Source organism: Hemibagrus wyckioides, linkage group LG14, assembly GCF_019097595.1.
Source record: "Hemibagrus wyckioides isolate EC202008001 linkage group LG14, SWU_Hwy_1.0, whole genome shotgun sequence".
Taxonomy (NCBI): domain Eukaryota; kingdom Metazoa; phylum Chordata; class Actinopteri; order Siluriformes; family Bagridae; genus Hemibagrus; species Hemibagrus wyckioides.
The window spans coordinates 10,931,772-10,955,468 of record NC_080723.1 but is presented as its reverse complement, the minus strand read 5'-3'; the positions used below and the strand labels follow the sequence as shown (position 1 = coordinate 10,955,468).

The window sequence follows — 23,697 nt, the reverse complement described above, 5'->3', positions numbered from 1 at the left end:
CAGATTATTCTTTGAAGTAGCCTCAGTACAGTCGCAGAGTGGAGATGAGTTTCTGTCTCTCTAATAATGACTCTCTCTCTCTCTCTCTGTCTAACTCTGTCCCTCTCTCTCCCACTCTTTCTTTCTCTCTGTCTCTTAGTGTCCCTCCCTCTCTCTTTCTCTCTCTCTCTCTCTCTCTCTCTCTTTCTCACTCTGTCTGACTCTGTCCCTCTCTCTCCCTCTCTTAGTCTCTCTCTGTCTCTTTGTCCCTCTCTCTCTCTCTCTCTCTCTCTCTCTCGCTCTGTCTGACTCTCTGTGTCCCTCTCTCTCCCTCTCTTACTCTCTCTCTCTGTCTCTTTGTCCCTCTCTCTCTCTCTCGCTCTGTGTCCCTTCTCTCTCTCTCTCTGTCTCTTTGTCCCTCTCTCTCTGTGCCCCCCCTGTCTGCCCCCCCCCTCTCTGTTCCTCTCTCTCTGACCCTCTGCCCCCCCCCTCTCTCATTCTTACTTTCCCTTTTTTTCTCTCTCTCCCTGAAGTTTCAGTCAGGGTAAGCTTCAGCAGTACATGTTTTAATCAAGAGCCTTTTTGTCTTTTATCAGTCTTTGTAACAAAGAAGTGGTGTGTTATGTGTATTGTGGTGTATTGTATAGGGGAAAAATACATTGTTCAACACAGAAACCTGACTCACTTCAGTTCATTCGTGCAGTCTTTAAAAAAAAAAAAAGAAGGAGAAAAGATTCACTTATGGAAATTAGCAGGTTTTGTCCAATCAGTGCTGAGCTTCATTGAGTCACTTCAGTTTCATTCACTGCTTAATCTGCGTTTAGCTCATCTTCACTCAGACACTCAATTCAAGCCCTCAGACAATTAGCTTCTGGTCATTGATTACATTTTGTTATTTAGCTCATTGGAATGTGCCAAAACGTTTTCTCCTTCGCACTCTGTGTGTGTGTGTGTGTGTGTGTGTGCGTGTGTGTGTATGTGTGTGAGAGAGAGAGAGAGAGAGAGAGCGAGAGAGCAGTGATGTCTTAACCCTTTGTATGTGTTCCCTCTGGTGTTCTGTTCTGCCGGTTGAATGGAAATGGACTTATGGGACATTATCTATCAGTATAAACAGATGAATGATGTTCTGGTGAGTGTGATATAAAATGAGTCAGGACTCTGTTGGCTTTCAGTGTGAGACGTGTGTTTTTCCCTCTGCTGGATACCAGAAACAGAATTTTAGTGGTTGTAGATCAAATTTATGAACAAGCACTTGGAGCATCTCAGAGAGCAGAAATGGGTTTGATATCAACAGATACAAAGATTTGTGTGGAAAAAACTAGCTAAACTTTTTATTTTTATGGAATGTTTCTATGAATATATATCGTCCCTAGTAGGCTAGGGAAAAGGCGGAAATACTTATGAAACTTGGAGCATCTCAGCGAGCAGAAATGGGTTTGATATCATCATTTACTTTGAAGATATCAACGTTTGTGTTGAAAAAACTAGCCGTTTTTTAGCACGTTGCTAGGAATATATCGCTCCTAGTAGGACAGGGAACAACAGAAATACTTATGAAACACTACGAACTCTTAAAGAGTTCAGTGTCTACTTTCATATGAGCTTCATATTAACCACCACTGTGGAGTGCAACATGGACACAACCAAACAGGAGCAAACTCTATCTTTCTTGTCCTCGGGGAAAACGTGTTAAAAGCCATGTACTTTTTTTTACAGTAACCCAATCTGAAGTGTAAGACTGCTCAGATAACATAAGGCTCATGTGTGTGATTGTTAAATGCAGTCGCCGCTGATCCATCGGTAGGATCAGAACCGTGTCCACGATCTGGTTGTCATGGTTTTAAGTCAAGCTCAATTTAAACTCTCTGGTGTCCTGAGATTCGTGTGTAGGTTCTAATTAACACATTCTTTATCCCGGGCTGACATCCCTGTGTGTCACTGTAAGTAACTCTGACCCAAGCAATTCTTGTCTTGTCTATCTTTTAGCTTTTCGTGACACAGCAGGTATGAAGTGTGATTATAGGTGCGAGCTGAAATAATACCTGTCTTTTCTAATTTGTGACTGCACATAATGCGGCCTTGACAGAAAGACAGCAAGGAAACATAATCCCTTGATTCCTGAGTATTACAATCGGACCTGAGACTGTCGAGATCATCAGACTTTCTGTATAGACGACCGTAAAATGAACGGAAATGTTGTACATAGTGACCAATCAAAAAAAAAAAAGCGTGGAAATATAATATTTTACTGCTGCATCGAGGATAAACGACATTTGCGTGTTTATATTGCTGCTCCGACCCCCTCGCTTCTGCATTGTTTCAAATTGTTTAAGGGTATGAATTAAAAAGGGCAAGCACGTTTACCTGGAGAAATGGAATTTGAAATAAATGAGCTTCATTCTCAGAAGGGGAGAAAGGGGGAAAAAAATCGGCGAATAAAGTGGGGCAATAGAGGGACAGGAGCTTTTTATGGAAATGAGTGTGTGGCTGAAATTAACAGAGCCCTAGGGGTGAATGGATAATGAGCTGCACACGTGATGGGAGCTGCAGGGAAAGACAGGTTAACGTAACATAACATCCATCCATGTTCAGCCATGTGGGAGTTTCATCAGGATTTCAGTCTGACGTGTGTGTGTGTGTGTGTGTGTATGTGTGTGTGTGTGTGTGCACGCCTGTAGGTTTAATTGTGTGACTGGAATGAAAAAACAAAGGCACCACTAATAACATTGCACTGACTGCAGCACCTGTGGATTTCTTAAAAGGGTGGGTGTGTGTGTGTGTGTCCTCTCAGTGGTGTGTGGGTTTGTGTGTTTGAGTGTCTCTGTGAGTTGGATTGTCTTGTTGTCATTTATTTGTAATGAGATAAGCAACAGATGATTGACTGTGCTTGAGCAGCTGTGACCAAACTAAGATTAATGTCCTCTGAGAGCCAGAGAGAGAGAGTGTGTGTGTGTGTGTGTGTGTGAGTGAGAGAGAGAGAGAGAGAGAGAGAGTGAGAGGGAGGAGAGACTGTAGACTATTACTTTATGTTTAACTTAGGCTATCTAGATAGATATCTTGATATCTGTAATATATGTTAATGTTCTAAATCATCAAAATCTTGGATCTCTTATCTCAGCTCGTAGCACAAATGGACCATCCCGAATTTCTGATTTTATTTCTCTCCTAATAGCACTTCTTTCATTGGTTTGTGTTTACAGAGATGGGAGATTGGGTGCAGACAGTCCTGCTCTTGGTGTGTGTCTCCTCCTTTTCCAGTGAGGGGACAGTTTTGGAGTTTAGCACACTCACACGCATCAACAATGTAGTGCAGGACCCTGCCACGGGCCGAGTCTACCTGGGTGCGGTCAACGCCATATACCAGCTGGACGCATCCCTGAAGCTGGAGGCTAAAGCCGAGACGGGGCCTAAGAAAGACGCTCGGAGCTGCACGCCTCCAGTGTCCACATCCACGTGCATGTCTGCGGACCTTAAAGACACGAACAATGTCAACAAGCTCCTTCTGGTTCACTCTGCGAACGGATCTCTGATCGCCTGTGGGAGCGTGTACAGAGGGATCTGCTCCCTGCTGAACCTCAGCAATGTGAATCAGCAGATCTACTACAGTGACAGTAAGGGAGAGAGGACGTATGCAGCCAGCATCGAGGACAGTGTTTCGGTCGTCGGGATCATGGCTACGTTCCAGTTCAAGGACGACCCGGAAAAAAAGCCATTCAATGTCTTTCTGGTCGGGAAGGGCTACGGCAGCCAGGAGGACAACCCCAAGCTCATCACCACACGCATCCTGGAGAACTATAAGGAGTGGGTTGTGTTCGAGAGCATCGTGGAGGCCTCGGCCGTCCAGGCCATACCCTTCGCCCCCAAGTACCAGCACCAATTCCGCTTTGTCTTTAAAGACTCCGGCTTTGTCTATTTCCTCTTCTCGCGCACTCAGGGCGGCACTGACAACAAGAACTTCACGTTCTTGTCCCGTCTGTGTGAGAAAGATGAAGGTTATTACTCCTACACCGAGCTGCAGCTGAACTGCAGTGCAAATGGCATCTACTATAATAAAGTTCAGGCTGCATATGTGAACAACCCAGGAAAGGAGCTCGCTCGAGCCATGCTGGATTCTGGCTTATACGGAACCATCACGGTATGGGATAAAGTACTCTTTATAGTGGCCACTCCAGATGGTGAGAATGCAACGGACTCGGCTCTTTGCATGTATCCGTTAAAGCGCATCAACGAGAGGGTGGAGGACATCCTCAATGCCTGCTACACTGAATACGGAAAGATCGGAGGAAGACCAGCCGTGTACAGCCCTTACATATCCAGTCCTGGAAATCCTTGTGCACATCGACATAGTGTGAGTACTACAATGAGAAGTTAATGACTGTCTCATAGTGCAGAGTTTATCAGCCTCATCTTAAATGCTAGTCCATAGTGAGCATTTTAACATTAGAATTTATTTCATATATATTAGGACTTACTATAGCTCTGCCTGGAACTTGTGCTTTACATTTAAAGTGACTTTTCAGTAATGATGAGAGATATAAAAGTGTACAAATTAAATAGATAATGTGTTCTAAATGGATACAAATTTTTATCAGAAACGTTTGTCTGGTGTCTAAACACATCAGGACTGGAATCCTGCAGAACACAAAAACCAAAATCATCACAAGTGTAATGTTTCATGAGGAGGCAAGAAAGTTTTCAGATATTTACATGAACATTTATGGCATTTGGCAGACATCCTTATCCAGAGCGCCGTACAAAAGTGCTTTAGCAGTGAATACATCAATACTGTTTCACTTGGACACAGACTAACGAAAGTGTCGGTCTAAATGGTTGTTGGAGATATGAAGCTCAAGTAAAGTCATAAAGTTCCAATACAGACAAAGAGAGTTCATTAGCATGAAACACTCCTTAGTATCTGCCTGCTCAGTAGCTTAAATGCTGCTAATTTGTTTTATTGTTTTCGTGAACAGAAGCAGCTAAATCTATTAGACAGTATTATGCTGTAGCTCTGAACAAAATCTCTTGAGTGATCTTCCAATGTTCTTTTTTTTTTACAGTATTGTTAATCCTTCTGTTTTAGGCAACAAAATCCAGATCCAGATATGAATATTAAATTATTCTTCTAGATATAACTATTGTCCTTGTCCTTTCCAGGTTTTCAGCAGAGGTTTCCTTTAAACGTATCTGTATTCCATTGTAGAAGGAAATCGTGGACCAAAACCGGTGTGGAGCAGAGTTCCTGCGCTCCCCGCTGGCCAGCAGGCCTGAGTTCGCCCTGCAGGCAGAGCCGTTCTTCACCAAGCAGGCTCGAGGTCATCTGACTGCCGTGGCTATCGCTGTAGAAAACGACCACACTATTGCCTTTGTAGGGAACACCATGGGAGAGGTATTGAAGGTAGGTGTTACAGTACTGAAGCGGAAAAAAAAAAGTTAGAAGCGATGGTGCTCTTAGAGTTGCTGCTTGGCTAGAAAACATGTTGTGGGTTTGAATGCGTGTGGAGGTTAACTGATTATATAAGAAGTAAAAATGGAAAGAAAAGTGACAACGTTTGCAGCATTCACACATGCCAGATATAAGAAGAATTTAGGATGGTTTTCTTATATAACCGTACAAACCAAGGACTCCTTTTTTCTTATACAGCAGAAGGTGAAATAATTGTCTGCCAAAATCATCTGCTTTCATGGAACAGGACATATTTTCCAATAATTGTGCAATGCCAGAAATCTGAACTGGTGCATATGAGGCATCTTCAGGTTGTCTTGGATAAAAAGATATTGACTTCCATTGCATGTCCCCGTCCCAGAGACAGGCGGTGACTGTAGACGGAGGAGAATTGTTTTTAGATCATGAGTCAGTCGTCACATTCAGCCGCTACTTTCGGTAATGTAGAGAAGCCTCCTACATGGATTCTTCATTAGGGTTTGGAACTCTGTCAGATTACACAGGAGGGAGAAGTCTTATATTGAAAAAACGTGGTGTCTTGCTTTCACTCAGCCCAGCCATCCTGATGGCACGACTCAGAATGAGCAGTACAGGAGGCTATTTTTGGCATTTTTCTGAGCAGGATCATGGAGTTTCTGGTCATTAACTAGCTCGTAGACTATTCGTTTAAGGATGACATTGTGTCAGGTATGTCTCAAACACCACGCATGGCGCTCTGTGTGGGTTTTGGCTACAGGTTGACGGATTTCTCTTGTCCCATGCTGCACTGTATAATTGCGACCTGCTCCGTGTCTATTGTTCTCCTCCCACGCAGGTTCATTTGTCAAGCAAACCAGAGGTGTACAACAGGGTTCCTGGGGACACCATGGGCGAGCACGTGAACAAGAATCTTTTCTTCGACAAGACCCAGAGTCATATATACATCACCACGGAGAAAAAGGTGGCCGCAGTGAAGTCATTTATCAAGGCATTAAGTGTGTTTGGGTTTGTGAAGGAGTTCATTTCTTTGCCCGTGGGTAATGTTTGATGTTGCAGAAATGTGCTCTAATGTCTTTTTTTATGTACACTGCCTACTAATGTAGCAGGTAAGATTTCCAAACAAAGAGCTTAAACTTAGTCTGCTTTTCTCACTCTTTCTTATCTGTTTTTATAGATCACTAAGGTGCCGGTGCAGTCGTGCCACCAGAAGACTGACTGCAAGGCCTGTGTGGCTCAGAAAGACCCATATTGTGGCTGGTGTGTCCTGGAGGGCAGGTGAGGTTTATTGATCATCTCTGTTCATGATTAAATGTCACATCTAATACAAAGACTTAAATGTAAATTAGAAAAATAGCCAAGTGGATAAACATGGATGGTAAGGGATGATGTGGATCTGATCAAGACTCAAATCTAACAGTCATATCATACTGGGCATACTCTGTATCTTCTAATAGAGCAGCTTGCTTGCCTCACACCTCTGGGGTTTGATTCCAGCCTTTGTCCCGTGTGTGTGCAGTTTACAGTTCTCCTTGTGCTTTGAGGGTTTCCTCCAGGTTCCTCTCCATGTAGGTTGATTGGCTTCTCTAAATTGTCTGTAGTGTGTGATTGGGTGTGTGATTGTGCCCTGTGATGGACTGGTATCCCCTCCAGTTTGTCCCCTGCCTTGTACCCTAGGTCCCCTGGGACAGACACCAGGCTCCTGTGACCCTGTGTAGGATAAGTGCTACAGAATTTTTTTTTCTAATAAAAAAGACAAAGATGACTGAATATGAAAAACCTAGTTTGAAATAATAAGCCTGCTCTGGTGGTTCAGCTGAAGGTCATGATCAAATCCCAGGACTTTCACAGAGACACTGCTGAGGTCTTGAGTGTGATCCTTCATCTAATCCGCCAGTTTCCTCTCTTAATAAAAATGCATATTTGTTTAAATATAAAACTGCTGTGACACATGTTTGGTAAAACTGTATATATCTTTTAATAAGTAAGACTGAAGAACAGAGCGAATTGAAAGCGTGTTATTTTGATGATAGATGTGTGCTGTCGCTCACTGAGGACTTTTTCACTCCTTCAGTCTGTAACAATAAATTCCCATAACAAGTTGTAGTGAAAACAACACACTATAGACTGTAAAATCTTATGCATACAGCACTGGCATGGCTGTTATTGCTTTAATCTTCTCTCACTGATCGATTCTGCGGATGTGAAGCTGAATTATGTTCGACCGTTGAGCTAGCCAGCCAGCTAAGGTGTCTGCTTTAGTCACCATGCTAAGTTACATTTACATTTACATTTTAGATGTAGTCATTTAGCAAAAGCTTTTTATCCAAAAACAAATGAGGAAATACAAGCAGTCAGAGTAGAGGTGTAACAGGAGTAGATGGTTGTTTGGGGTTTTCACAGGTGAGTTGGGTCATTTTTTAAAGACCATACGGTCTTCAAAAGAGCTGCTGCATGAATGCAAGTTCTTACCATTTGTAGGATTGATAATTCGCCAATTAGTGAAAGACAAGTATATGAATCTCAGTGAAAAGCACATACAGTTCAGAACCTAGTGACTGTCTGATGCTCAAATTTCCATGGCGACTCCTAGCCTGAGATCCGTGTGTTGTTGGTCCCCGTGTTGTAGGTGTACCAGGAGGTCAGAGTGCAGTCGAGCTGAAGAGAAGAACGGGTGGCTGTGGAGCCCCAGACAGCAGTGTGTTAAAATAGTTTCCTTCCATCCTCCAAACCTCAGCTGCAAGAGATCTCAGCAGGTAACCGTGCAGGTGTCAGAGCCGTAATTACCACACTTATTTTTAAACTTCCTCTCTCTCAAACAATCACTGTAAAAGCTGAGCCTGCTGATCCACGGTGGCTGTCTGCACAATAAAACCATATGGTGAACGTAGAGAACGACTGTAATGCATGTTAATGCAGCTTTCGGATCAGAGTTAGCAAGAACAATAACTATTGTGTTTACTCAGTACTTATTGTTTCTGCTTTATTATTGCGGTTGCTGACGAGGATTTTATCGTTTTATATGATCGCAGTTCGGTGAAGTGGAAATAAGATGTTTCTGGTTACAGCTTAGTTTACATTTATTCCCATAACTTGCATTTCATTTAGTTCTATTATCTAATAATTGTATAGTAAGCTTTATTACATGTGTTAGCAGATACATTCATCTGCATTTGTATTCTGGTGTTTGTACAAAGTAAGCCTTTTATTTAAGCTCCTTATTGCCTCATAGATAACTCTTAATTTCAAGTGCTTTTTTTTTTCAATTCTCATTTGAGCAAACAGCTAAAATGTAATTTCTGGCTTGTTTGCAGTGAAATGGAGCAGTATCTCCTGTGCTTTTCTTTTGCACATAATTTGTGCAACTAATCAATGTTGAACTCCTATAACTTACTCTGAGTATCTACGGCAACTGATTCATGAGGCGCTGCATCCATACAGTAAACAATATTCCTGCACTGGAGTTAACTGTTCGTTTATTAGCCTTTTTATAGAACAGTAGGTGGTATTTAGTTTAAACAGTTATGTGCTTGGATGAAGACACATGACATTTAAATCCTGCACAGTCCTTTTTTTTTCCAACACTGAATGTCCCTCATCCTCACCTATACTCTCTGTTTCTTGCCTTGTTTTCATAATTTATGGCTTTCATTGTCACAGTTTGGTATATAAAATAAATTCTCTGCACTTGCCACCTCCTTCACCACCTATGTTTTGTGAAAGCTCCTTTTTGTTTCTTTGAGACTGAAATGTTTTGCCAGTCTGATAAACTTGTCCCACGTCAGGTGGAAATCAACGTTCCTTCGCTGCCCAGCATCAGAGACTTTGACAGGATCCACTGCATGATCGGTTGGTCCAGTAGTAAAGCCATCATGGTGGACTCGATGGTCAGATGCAACCTGCCTCCCCCTAACCGGCTTCCTCCTACGCCTCCACACCAAGGTACTACTCCAAGGACATGCAGTGTGAAGCTACAGAGCCTAAAATACAGTTCAGAATATATACTGCGTAACATTTTAGGGTTGTATATGACCATTACATGCTGTATGAAATCAGAATTAGGATAGTTCTAAATAAAAATAAAACAAACAAAAAAAGTATACAAAAATGATTAGCATAATATCTTGTTTTATTTATTTGTGAATCTCTTTTTTTTAGATTTGCCAAAAGATACCCAGATATTCTAGCAACCAGTGAGATTTCAGTATCTGAGTCACAATAGATGCGTCTTTACATTCTCACTTGCAGCAGTGGTGTAGTTAAAGGGTGACCTGCGAAACTCTTACCCCAACCCATCCACCCCACCCCATTAACCCCACCCCCACCCTATTAACCCCACCCCTAATCATCCCCATCCTCTTAATTCCACTCTCACCCATCCTCACCCCCACCCATCCGTACCACATTAACCCAACCACCCACCCCATTAACCCCACCCACACCCCTTCCCTAACACATTAACCCCCCCCCAAACACCCCTGTGGCGAACCAAGCTCATTGTTCAAGATGAATTTCGGGGCCCGAGCTCTGCTCAGTCAACATACAATTCCCATTAATGTGATTCCTCTCAGCTGCTTCATAAATGAGTTTGTCATTTCGTTTGCCATATGTTTAGGACTCCAGGTGGGGGTGTGGGTGTGGTGTGTGCGGATTCATTCAAGTTGATCTCATCTCTGACGTAAATTTAATGACATTTATACTAATTTTGTAATAATTAAAGTAAGATTCACATTGATTACTGGATTTCTCCCATCAAACCAATTAAGACCAGTATAAATCACCAGAACACATAGGGCAGTATCAATTGAGTACAAATCGGGGTTGTCAGATAGAGCTAACCCTTCGATGGAATTGTGGTTTTAAACCAGTCAGCTACAAACCATTTCACACTGTGGCCTAACTAAATAACGGCTCAGTATCAGCACACTGGTATTCAAGTGGATTAAGAATCAACTTCCTGTACAAACTGTACTGCAGTGTTTCAAGCCCATGTGAACACAGTTTACTGACTAAACGCTTTGTGATCCTACAGACCTGGGATCTAATCAGGTTAAATTTACTTAGAGTAAACTCCAAATATATTTATGCCTGTGTACAAGAAAGGCAGACTTAAGTCCAGCCAGTACTCAGTATCTTTAATCTGGGAAAGTTTCTTGTGTTCAGATTAGAGTAACACGCACTCTTAAACCAGTTTTCTAGACGCTTCCATACCTGCGTGTCACCCACAAAGTGTTTTTCAACAGTGTCTAAACTGCAGCATTAAAAACGCTAACCCCTGCCTTCTTTTAAACAAAATGGAAAATAAAATGCAGATTAAGGAAATAAGAGTGGTTCTTATTTCAATGTGGTTTTTTTTGTTTTGTTTTAACTCTCTCTAGGTGTATGTAACTCTGAACACAGCTCTGTGTGGGCATGTCAGATCCTGTAATGATTGCCAGTGGCGTCGCTCTGCAAAGTGAACAACTGACAAAAGTGCCAGTTCTAGGCGAGCGTGTAGAAAATCAGAGCAGAGTTTCCACTGTGCTTTTGTTGATAACGTGTAATGAGATCACGTTAGACACATTTTACTGCTACTGCTGCTTCGTGTTCCTCACACACTGGAAAAAATCAGAGCTTAGTTTAAAGGAAATGTTATGTAATATTTCTCTCCTGTACGCAGATTTAAGACCATCAAAACTATTTTGAAACATTTTTACTCATGTTAACTGAAATGAAATTGTATTGCCAGATCATTCAGCAGTACTATTTTTAAGAGAAATATTTTCTGAATGTTGCTACACTATATTGCCAAAAGTTTCAGGACACCCCTCTATATCATTGAATCGGGTGTTGTTTTTCAAGGGTTGGGCTCGGCCCCTTAGTTCCAGTGAAAGGAACTCTTAATGCTTCACCATACCAAGACATTTTAGACAATTTCATGCTCCCAACTTTGTGGGAACAGTTTGAGGATGATCCCTTCCTGTTCCAACATGACTGCACACCAGTGCACAAATCAAGGTCCATAAAGACATGGATGAGTGAGTTTGGTGTGGAGGAACTTGACTGGCCTGCACAAAGTCCTGACCTCAACCCAGTAGAACACCTTTGTGATTAATTAAACTGTGAGCGATTCCAAAACTGGGACACCTGCCTTTACATGCACATGAATGTAATATGGAGTTAGCCTGCCCTTTGCAGCTATAACAGCTTTAACTTTCTGGGAAGGCTTTCCACAAAGTGTAGGAGTGTGTTTATGGGAATTTTTGACCATTCCACTAAAAGTGCATTTGTGAGGTCAGGCACCGATGCTGGACAAAAGGTCTGGCTCTCAGTCTCCACTCTAATTTATCCCAAAGGTGTTCTATCAGGCTGAGGTCAGGACTCTGTAAAGTTCCTCCACACCAAACTCGCTCATCCATGTCCCAACTTGGGAGCATGAAATTGTTTGAAATGTCTTGGTATGCTAAAGCATTAAGAGTTCCTTTCACTGGAGCTAAGGGACCAAGCCCAGCCCCTTAAAAAAAAAAAAACAACAAACACCTGAATTCAATCATTTTGAGGGGTGTCCCAAAACTTTTGGCAATATTGTGTATGTTCACAACATTGGAATTTATCTAATTTTTTATGCAACTGAGCAATTAAGGGTTAATGGCTTTGCTCAAGGGCCTAGCAGTGGCAGCTTGGTATAACTGGGATTCAAACCCACAACCTTCCAGACAGTAGGCTAACACCTTAACCACTGAGCTACCACATCCCAGCTCTTTATGATGGGTTCTCCAGTTTCCTCCACCAGTCCAAGGACATGTGGTGTTGGTTGAGTGGCATCTCTAAATTGCCCGTAGTGGGTGTGTGCATGTATGTGTGTGTGCCATTTGATGTGTTCACCTTGTCCAGGTTATCCCCCACCTTGTGGTCCTCCCAGGACAGACTCTAGGTTCCTTGTGACCCTGTGTAGGATAAATAGTACAGAAAATGAAAGTTTTTTTTTTTACAATAACATGGTTACTAATTTCACCATACGTATAGCTTTGTCATGTACCTCAGCACCATACTGAGATTTCTCTCCCTGCTGTGTGTCTATGTGGAGATTCGGTGGCGGTGCCGGTGAGGATCTTCGTGAACGACAGCGTGGAGGTGGCCTCCCGTGACTACGAGTTCTACGACTGCGCAGCAGCAGTGCGCAAAGCGGAAAATACTCCGTGAGTGGCTTCTCGTCTCTTCTTCCTGTGTCAGCGAGTGTGTCACTGTTTTGTGCTGACGCTGTGCTACAAAACGCACGTGTGCGTAATGAATACGAGCATCTATATGAATGAGACTAGCGTTTACTCATAAATCGTGATGCACGAGTGATGCTGGAATTGAATTTGTTACTGTAGAGACCTCTAGAAGAATTTTCTGTTCCTTTTTTTTTTCCGCCTCCATACCAAGAACAGGAAATTGCTTTAGTTTCCTATTCATTCATCAAAAGCAAAAGTCAATCTCTTGTTGGTTTTTTCTTATACTTTTCCATTTGTTTCTTTTTTTTAAGCACTCTGGACTACGTCTGATGAATGAGCTTTGTTTCCTAGGAATTGAAAAGATGTGTGTTCTCCGCTATATTTATACTCACTGCTGAAAAATGTAATTATGGAGCCTTGCAGTCTGTGTTAATGCTGCTCTCTCCATTCTGTCTGAAAGTGTGTGTGTTTTGTTCCCTGTTCTGTGCTTAACTCCTAGGTGTATCGCGTGTGTAAGCAGGCCATGGGCGTGTCAGTGGAATACCGCCGATCACACGTGCTCGGATATGAACGACGCCGAAACTGGGCCTAATATTATCAAACACAGACAGGTGTGAAAACCAGCAATCCTCGTACTCACTGATTATCTGCACAGAGGAACTGTTCACTCTCAGAGGTTTTTCGCTGTGTTTCGACTGATCAGATGATGTCACAGGGCCAAGATCTAGTTATAAATGGTAGAGATACGCATGCATAATGAAACAGAAATAGATTAGCATCCTGGACTTCTGGCTTGCTGCAGAACCTCAAGGAATAATACATGAATTATTTGGATATTTTATAGTGTATATATACAGAGAGAAACATATTGGAAGTCAGACTGCATTATAGATGATGTTTTGAAATACTTTGTTCAGGTTGTTTAAACAAGAGACTGAAAATTCTTCTGATATTAACCCATTACATTACATTTCTGGCATTCGGCAGACACCCTTATCCAGAGTGACTTACAATTTCTCTTATTTTTATACAACTGAGCAACTGAAGGTTGAGAGCCTTCCGATCAGCAGTCCAACACCTTAACCACTAAGCTACCACATCCCATAACCCTTTTTACATGTACACTGGAAATGGAGTTATGGGATGTTTTCAATCAGTATAAAGAAATGAATGATGTTCTGGCTGTGAATCTGATATAAAATGAATCAGGACTTTCAGTATGTCTTAGACATGTGTTTCTTCCCTCTGTTGGATAACCGTACACAGAATTTTAGTGGCTGTAGATCAAATTTATGAACAAGCATCTCACTTGGAGCATCTCAGAGAGCAGAAATGGGTTTGATTTCAACATTTACTTTAAAGATACAAACATTTGTGTGGGAAAAAACTAGCTGTTTTTGTTTTTATGGACAATTTCTATGAATATATCACCCTTAGTAAGCTAGGGAAAAACAGAAACACTATAAGTTCTTAAAGACCTGAGAATCTACTTTCATATGAGCTTCATATTAACCACCACTGTGGAGTGAAACATGAAAAAGACATTCACTCATCAACATGAACACTACCAAACAGGAGAATTTTTTGGCATCTAAGAAAAAGTGTGTGTGTGTGTGTGTGTGTGCTTCAAATGTCTTTCAGACAAAGAAATGTCCACGATTTGAAAACCCGGATCCCATCCTCATTCCAGTTGGATATAAAACTCGCATCAGTTTTGAAGGAGTGAATCTGGAGCCCTATAAGGTGAGCTGTGACTTCTAGATATTCTTGATTGTGAAAAATCCATCAAATACTTTACACTGAAAACCTCCACACCTGCACATCCACACACTTATCTAATCATCCGATCATGTGGAAGTAGCACAATGCTTACAGTCATGCAGATAAAGGTCCAGCGCTTCAGCTTTATAACACATCAAACTGATTAGACTGTAAAGAAAAAAGTGACCTCAGTGACCCTGATGGCTGTAGCCAGATGTTTGAGACGGATTTTCATGCACAGAAGTCTGTAGAGGTTCTGCGGGAAATGTCTTGTGGATGTCGAGGTCAGAGGGGAACTAGTCTTGTTCATGCTGACTTGAAAGCTACATCAATCCCTCAGGATTCAGCAGTTTCAGGAGTTCACGCAAAATCAAACAGATTCCTTCGATATTCAGACGAGCTTTTTCCGATTTTCTGCAGGTTTGAGTCGAGACGCGTCGTGTGACATCACAACACACATACAGACAAAGTCATGTTCAGTTGTGCGGGACATAAGTACAGCTCTCACAGAAAGCCATTACATGTGTCTTCACTGGAGGAGTTTAAAAGAATAACCCTGTGTTTGTGATTTATCCAGTTCGATTATTTTTCTGAATAAAAGCACATAAACTACAGACTACATCACAAATTATAAAAAAAAAAGCTGTGATTCTGCAGAAGATATTAGACATTAGCCAGCCTGTTTAACTTACTGTAAGAGTTGAATGAAAGAGATAATATTTTGTATTTATGACTGGATTTTTATTTTTACTGGGAAGGTTGCTGAAATATATTGAGCAGTGATTTTTTTTTTCAGTGTAATTACAGGGAGAAGAGAAAATAATGTGAGAGAAAGGCTATGAATGAAGAGCTCGCCATGGTGTCCATGTTTTATTATTGTTATTAAGCCCCCCCTGAACACCCACAACACCTCGACTATTGTTTTCTGTAGCAAGGTTGTAGCATTGCTAATTCTTTAACTTGCAAACCATATAATAAACAGCATCCATTTTATTAGGAACACCTCTACACCTGCTCATTTATGCTGAAGACTGGGGGAAAAAAAGACCAGGTGATGATTTTTTTCTAATCTTCAGCTAGGTGAGTCGGTGCCCATGTTGGACTCAGGTTCTTTGTTTTTGGCCGACAAGAGAGTAACCTGATGTGGTTCTCCTGTTGTTGCTCATACAACTCAAGGATTGATGTGATGTGTGTGCTGAGATGCTTTTCTCTGCTGTAAAGAGTCATTATTTGTGTTACTGTAGACTTCCTGCTGCTCAAACCAGTCTGGTCATTTTCGTCAGATCGCTCTCATCAGCATGGTGTTTCCACAGAACTCTCACTCACTCAGTGTTTTTTGTTTTTTGCACCATCCTGTATAAACTTCAGAGAGTCTTGTGTGTGAAAACCCCAGGAGATCAACAGTTTCTGAAATACTCAAACCAGCCCATGTGGCACAACATCCATGCCTCGATTAAATTCACACAGATCAGATTTTTTTCTTCATTCTGATCTTCGTGTGAATTTTAACCGAAGCTCTTGAACCTGGATCTGTGTGATTTTATTCATTGCTCTGCTTCCACGTGATTGGCTGATACCAGTTTTTTTCTTAGTAGAATGTGTTTAATGAAGCTGAAAGACCAAGCTGTATTCTCTTACTTCCTCTTGCACACACACACATACACACACACACACACACACACACACACACACACACTGAAGAGTATTAGAACAAAGCAAATCGAATCCCTTTCAAATTATGCTATCAACATTACATTAGTTGTAAAGTGTTTGATTTGCTGCTTCATTATTTTTTTATTATTATTATTATTTATTTTATTTTATTTTTTGAAAATATTTCATCATTTTGACTTTTTTTTTGGCTAAAATGTTCTGGTGGTTTCTATAAATAAATATAGTTAATTAATGCTAGCTATAATCTTTAATATTTCTTTTATCTTTAATATTTAATCACAGTTAAGTCTGACACATTTTAATAGATTTCATTTCACATACATGATGAATTAAAAAAATAATAAAAAAACTGAGTGAGGCATCGGTGCCTGTTTCACGCAGAGACTTTAAATCTCCTGCTCACCAGTCAGTCATTCCAGATTCACACGTCAGCTGGATCAGCTAACGTTTTCATTTGGGGAAAAAGAAGACTGAAATATTTTTGTGTTCCTCAGTTTAAATGTGTAGCTGCTACTGAAAGGGTGTAAAGGTTGGCAGGTGAAAAACAGTCTGAAACCATCTATTAAATATTTCTTTTTGGGAAATTTCCATTTCTCCTGTAACAGCATATACCTCACCACCCACCCACACATACCCACACACACACACAGTTTGAAAACCTCTGCCTGTGATTTAGAATTCATTGTAATCAAATACAAAGTCTTCCTGTCTAATCCCCTTTATCCTGTGATGAAACTTCATAGGATCTTCCACAGTGACTCCGCCCCCATCCACAGGACACGAGGGCTCACTGAATGGTTTAATGAAGATGAAAATAATATAAATCATATGTTATGACAGTGACTCTGCCCCCATCCACAGGGCACGAGGGCTCACTGAATGGTTTAATGAAGATGAAAATAATATAAATCATATGTTATGACATATGTTATTTCCAGTACCCAGATCTTAACCCTACTGGACAATGGATGTCATTCTCGCACCACACGTTGTTGTTTGCTCATCACTGTTTTTACCAGTACACTGGTGTTCCAGTCCATTGGAGGAAAGGAAATCGACTTTTTTCAATAAAACCCAATGCTGAACCTGGCCACATCAAAACAATTCAATATTTTGGCCTCTGGTACACACAGTAATTATCTCAGTGTTGGGAAGCTGTAGGTGTGAAAGGTCACAGTGTTATAGTTCCACATACACTCTACACTCCACATACTGTACAGCTTCAGTCATTGGTATGAACTGTGGACGTTTCAGGGCAGAGAGTTCACCATCGGGACTGACCTAATGAAACAGTTTGAAGATGATGTGAAAACCGAAGAGGGACCATTTTTCTCTTTCAGTGGATACATGGTGAGTAAAAACTGTTCTCGCATGCTGATCTCTCTCTCTCTCTCTCTCTCATACACACATACACACACTCACTTGTAATCACATTATTAAATGCCTCTCCCCCACACACCCATTATCAGTGTATGCCACTGTGTATGTATTCAATATGCTTGAAGTAAACCTTTTTGATTGATTGTTCTGGTCATTAGTATTCTAGCTGCCTGTCACTTAGGTTCTCTACTCCAGGGATATCATTATTCTGTCAGAGTGCCTCTGCTCACTTTGACCCGCTGGAGCTCTGAATACATTACGGTTCTCTTAACTCAAACTGAAGTCTGAATTATTATTATTATTATTATTATTATTATTATTATTATTAGTAGTAGTAGTATTATTGGCAAAAGATTTGCCATTTCAAACGTAGCCCATCAACCAAAACCAGAGCGCTCACATTTTATTTCTTTTCTTTCTTTCTTTTTCTAAATTAACTCATGAAATAGTCTGTCATTATATAATAACACACTGAATGATTGCATACATTGATTGCAATTTTCAAACCGTAGGAGAAAAAAAACAACTTTCCAACAAAAAGCAAAGAATGAATTTCTTTAAATCACACTCTGTTCTCTTAAAAACATACCTTAAAATGATTAAAGCACGTTTGAAATAAATGAAGCAAACAATGTTATTTGTCACTGGACCAAGCCTGAGAACCCCGGGGAACCTGTGATGATTGATGGCATCATGAATTCTGTTAAGTATCAGGAGATTTCAGACCAAAAAACCTGGTTACTTCTGCCAGGAAGTTAGAAAGTGTATGAAGTTAGAAGATGACAATGAGCTCAGACATACCCAAGATCCTGTCATCTCTGTATTAAACCCTGCTGAAAGCTGGGGTTTGCACTGAAAATGAAAGTCCACAAAATGAATACGATAAAGCTTAAGCTGACGAAGATGTTTTTACAAGAAGAGCCCGTACAAGCGTCTTAGATGTTGTAGGATGTTACAAGAAATGAAGGTGACGTCTCTTAATGACAGTCAATGGTCATGCTCTCTGGGTGGGAGGGGCATGCTCTCTCTCTCCTGTCAATCATAGTGGCACAAGGTTTTTCTTATAGCTTATTATAGCACTTTCTTCCAAGTGTGTTACACCGCCGGGCCATTCGACTGTAGTGAGAAAGCGAATACGGTGAAGATGCCGTGTGTTTAGCGAGAACTGAGCTGAAAGAAAGAGCTGCAGAAAAGGAGTACAAACAAAATGAGAGGGAGTACTACACAAAATCTTTAAACTAGACGTTTTTGTAATTATCTCAGCATTCTTTATGCTTGATACATGAAGGAGTTTAATGCATATTTTTTCAGCACTACATGACCCTCAGCCACCGTTTTGTTCGAATTAATCTGCTTTTTGGTTTCGTTTCATTAAGGGCAGTGAGAAAACAAAACAGACGTCATTCTCAGGTGGTTTCGAATTCAGTAACCGAATAAGTACAAAGAATGAATACTCAGTAAAAGAGAAGGAACAGTTGAATTTGAGTCATTTGTTTTCATTCCATGTGTTTTATTTTGTGGCAGTTATTACTCTTATAGTACAAATATGTAATGTATTTACACATTATCATATATTTCACTTTTGGACTAATATGTAAAACCTGAAATAATTTGCGTAGGTTTCGTTAAAGGCAAACCCATGGCTGGTTTAACTCAACAGAGTTTTTCTTACTTTCTCTGGATCTTAGCTGAAGTGAAGTAAAAGTGTTAAACTGATCCGGAGTCAGTAGTGAAGGACACACCTCCGTGTAGTGACTTTTGGATCACTGCACCCCCTGTTGGTTAAAGCAGAGCTTATTTCAGAACTCCTGTCATCAAATGAGTCTCTGGCTTTCAAAATCTCTGAGTGTGGCAAGGAAGCGGCATGTAGCAGCCCACCGCGAGAACAGGCCTGGAGCATCGATTCTCTTCAGCTCTGTTTGACTCGCTGCCAGATTGTGCTCCCAAAGAGAAAGAGCCGGGATTTTGTGCAAAGCAGAGTGCCTACAGATATAAAAAAGAAATCAGACTGTTCACGTACACACACACACTCACACACTGATCATTAAACCCACTGACAGGTGAAGTGAAGAACGTTTATTATCTCATTACTCTGGCTCTTGTCAAAGGATGAGATTTATAACACAGCAAAAGTCAGTTCTGGAAGTTGATATGTTGGAAACCGAAAAAATGGCCAAGTGTAAGAACCTGAGTGACCTGACAGGGTTAGATAGTGATGGTTAGACAACTGGGTCTAAGCTTCTCTAGAACACTCCCTTACACACTCATTCACTTACTCACTCATTCACTCTCCCACTCACACACTCAAACACACATGCACACACACACAGGTAGTGGTAGATCAAGTGGTTAAGGCTCTGAGTTGCCAAGTGGCACTGCCAAGCCACCACTGTTGGGCAATTGAGCAAGGCCTTTAAGCCTCTCTGCTCCAGGGGTGCTGCATCATATTTGCCCCTGCGCTCTGACCCCAACTTCCTCAGCTGGGATATGCGAAGAAAAAATTCAACTGTGCTGTAATGTGTGGCAATAATAAATGCTTCTTCTTCACACACACAACCACACAGCTTTATCTAGATATGGATTGGAATTCTTTCTGCTCTGTGTTGTTTTCTGTAGTTTTCCTATGATAAGGCTCAGGAGACCAGCATCCTGTTCCATATTAAAGACAAGTACACAGAGAAGAAGATTGACAGCACACTAAACGGTAGATTTCTTTTTGTCGTTGTCTAATTGGTCGTATTGTTCTTCACAGTGTTGTGGTATGATAATGAGTAAGTGTTGTTTTTTTTCTATAGTGACACTGTATAACTGTTCTCTGGGCCGTGAGGACTGCAGTTTGTGTAAGAACACAGACTTTAAGTACAACTGTGTGTGGTGTTCTCGCTCACGCTCCTGTGTGTTTCACAAACTGTGTCCCAGTGATGAGGAGCAGGAATGTCCAGACCCTGTGATCTCAGAGGTGAGTTACACTCTGACACTGTGTACCTATATCGAACATGCTAGAAATATGTGATTTTAAAAGCCCAAATCATTCTTTTTTATTATTATTAGCTCAAAGTTTAAAGCCTTCTTTATTCAATTTTTATGTGTTGATCCAAAAACAATGGCTTTTTAGTTGCACTAAAAGCTGCACTAAAAGCCATTATAGTCATCCTGTCCTGCCATTGATCTGTATTTTTATATCATAGATTTATATTTTCTATATACATCTTATTCCAACCTGTATATTTTATTGTATTATTAATATATTTGTATTATATTTTTATTAATTAATTAATTTATTTATTTATTTATTTATTTGTTTGTTTGTTTGTTTGTTTATTTATGTGTCTATATTTTTATTTATTTTCTATTTATTTTGTTCTCTTTTGATTTTTTTTAATGACATTCTTGAATTTTGTTTATTATTTTAATAAGTCACATAAGTACTAACTGATGTAGGATTTATAGTCGTAGGAACTTCTTGTGAACTGTACTAATGCGCCACTTTGTTATCATTTCCTTCTAGATTATTCCACGCTACGGACCACTGAAAGGAGGCATCACAGTCACCATTAAAGGATCGAATTTGGGCATTCACAAAGATGATATCAAGAGCATCTCTGTAGCAGGAATTTCCTGCATACACCAGGAGGAGAAGTACTCTGTTTCTACCAGGTGATGCTTTAGATGCTGTGATGATGCTTCGTTATAAAACATTAGACAGCTCCAGTGCATCATGTAACTCCTAAAGTTTCACAGAGTGAACTTTTTCACCTCTTTGTGATCAGTGCTTTCCTGAACACACAGAACTATATGCACTATTTGAGTCTTAAGCTAAGAGGAAAAGAAAAGTAGCAGCTGAAAAAGACTGAAAGCTAAAGCAGTAATTCTGGTCCAAACCTGTCCTCTAACCACGAGCTAGGATATGCAGGAGATCCCACACTGAGCTTTTAAGCTCACTTACACTGCTTATGTCCAAGGGAGGTCCGGCTTTGTGCTCGCTTGGCTGCTAACAAGCCTCTCAAGTCCTGAGGTGTGTGTGTGTGTGTGTGTGTGAGTGTGAAAGAGAGAGAGAGAGAGAGAGAGAGCTCCAGGCATTATTCAGCAGGGTTTGGCATCAGCATGGTGCCTACACATTCTGCAGCACTTTGAGCCCGAGGCTTCAGTAGATCTCTCCAGGTGGAATCTACTCCACTGAGTTGTATAGTGAGAGCTGGAGTTATTGTTCAGTACTGGACTGCAGCATCAAGACACACTGGCTGCCTTTCCTGTGGAGCACTTTTAGACATGCCACAGAGAAAATACCTATAGATCAAGACGAGAAAATAACTCCAAATTCTGCTTCCTGTTCACAGCGTTGTGTGTGAAATCGGTCAAGTGATCCGCCGAGGGCCACACGAAGGTCTCGTGAAGGTGGAGGTGAAGGGAGAGAGGAGGAGCAAATCCTCAGTCTTCTTCACTTACCGGGTGAGTCACAAACCCACGTATTCCTGCGTCACGTTCTGGAAGGAATAACTAAATCAGAATAATAGTAAAAAGATGTAGAAGCAGCATGTGGTGAAGATCGCTTTCAAGTTTTCTGTTTCCATTTCTTGATCCATTTAATATTGTGGAATGTCTGCGAAAGTTAAAGACAATGCATTATCTTTCTGAGTTGAGATTCTGAGTCGAGAGTCGAGATTCTGAGTCTAGATTCTGAGTCAAGATTCTAAATCAAGATTCTGAGTCAAGATTCTGAGTCAAGATTCTGGGTTGAGATTTTGAGTCGAGATTCTGAGTCAAGATTCTAAATCAAGATTCTGAGTGTAGATTCTGAGTCAGTCGAGATTCTGAGTCAAGATTCCAAATCAAGATTCTGAGTCTAGATTCTGAGTCAGTTGAGATTCTGAGTCAAGATTCCAAATCAAGATTCTGAGTCTAGATTCTGAGTCAGTTGAGATTCTGAGTCAAGATTCCAAATCAAGATTCTGAGTCTAGATTCTGAGTCAGTTGAGATTCTGAGTCAAGACAATCAGCAGAAGTAACAAGCTAAAGTTAAGGCTGTAAATAAACTACACCACGGTCACATGACTTCAACTTCACTAATCTTTATTTATAAACCGTGTTCTCATTCATTCTCAGATGAGTCTGAATAAAGGACAAGTTTGAGTGTGTAAGAGCGAGTGATTAAATAAACACACTGAGGCTGTAGTAGATGAGTTTCCTGTTCAGTGGGATGATGTTTCATGTCCCTGACAAAGTAAAAGCTTAAACAAATGACGAATTATGTGGTAGAATAAAATGTGAAAAGATCTTCAGCTTGTGTTAATCACATAACTCAATTCAGGCATTTAACCAAAAACCCATTCAATAAACCCACTGAGTTCAGGATGATGGAACCGGAAGAGCTGAGATGTCAACTCATTTCCAGGTTTCCAGACTCTAGCAGACTAGTACAAGTCCCTGTGCATGTTGTTACCATGGAAACAATAACACATTTAAACAAGCGTGTTAAACCATGCAATTTGATCCACAGCTTGAACAACTGCCATAACTGCTGTAATGGAAAATGAATCAGCGGTCAGAGTCGAGATTCTGAGTCTAGGTTCTGAGTCGAGCTTCAGAGTCAAGAGTCAAGATTCTGAGTCGAGATTCTGAGTCGAGTGTCAAGATTCTGAGTTGTGATTCTGAGTAGAGATTCTGAGTCGAGTGTCGAGATTCTGAGTTGTGATTCTGAGTAGAGATTCTGAGTCGAGTGTCGAGATTCTGAGTTGTGATTCTGAGTTGTGATTCTGAGTAGAGATACTGAGTCGAGATTCTGAGTGAAGTGTCGAGATTCTGAGTTGTGATTCTGAGTATAGGTTCTGAGTCAAGATTCTGAGTCAAGTGTTGAGATTCTGAGTTGTGATTCTGAGCCTAGATTCTGAGTTGTGATTCTGAGTCGTGATTCTGAGTCGAGATTCTTAGTCGAAATTCTGAGTTGAGATTCTGAATCAAGATTCTGAGTTGAGATTCTGAGTCGAAATTCTGATTTGAATTTTTATCTAGGATTGTGATTCTGATTTGAAATTGTGATTCAAGTTCTGATTCTGATTCATGAATTAAACAGCATGGTGTTCAACATGTAAACAGCAGTTCCATTGTTCTGTCAGTGAGGAGTGTTCAAGGACACACTGCTCTATCATTAAGGCTAATTGTAACATGAAAGGGCAATCCATACCCCCCTCTTCCCCCAATCCCTCCCTCCATCATAGTAGCCTCTGAACCTATTTTAGCCTGTGGGATGATGGGTATTGTCCCCACAGTGCAATATTTCTCTGTCAGGTT

At 40.8% G+C, this 23,697-nt stretch overlaps 1 protein-coding gene across 4 annotated transcripts in view; it reads left to right on the top strand.

Moving 5' to 3' along the window:
* plxnb2b (plexin b2b) overlaps positions 1-23,697 on the top strand; it is a 139,857-nt gene that overhangs the window by 91,849 nt on the left and 24,311 nt on the right. For all 4 annotated transcript variants that reach the window (XM_058407908.1, XM_058407909.1, XM_058407910.1 and 1 more), the window contains 14 exons: positions 3,180-4,327; positions 5,180-5,374; positions 6,237-6,362; positions 6,576-6,676; positions 8,028-8,154; positions 9,184-9,340; positions 12,465-12,576; positions 13,094-13,205; positions 14,236-14,337; positions 17,284-17,379; positions 20,026-20,113; positions 20,205-20,368; positions 20,918-21,066; positions 21,747-21,858. In XM_058407908.1, the coding sequence (XP_058263891.1) occupies positions 3,182-4,327; positions 5,180-5,374; positions 6,237-6,362; positions 6,576-6,676; positions 8,028-8,154; positions 9,184-9,340; positions 12,465-12,576; positions 13,094-13,205; positions 14,236-14,337; positions 17,284-17,379; positions 20,026-20,113; positions 20,205-20,368; positions 20,918-21,066; positions 21,747-21,858 (2,787 nt within the window). In that variant the 5' untranslated portion in view covers positions 3,180-3,181. The remainder of the gene's footprint in view (positions 1-3,179; positions 4,328-5,179; positions 5,375-6,236; positions 6,363-6,575; positions 6,677-8,027; positions 8,155-9,183; positions 9,341-12,464; positions 12,577-13,093; positions 13,206-14,235; positions 14,338-17,283; positions 17,380-20,025; positions 20,114-20,204; positions 20,369-20,917; positions 21,067-21,746; positions 21,859-23,697) is intronic.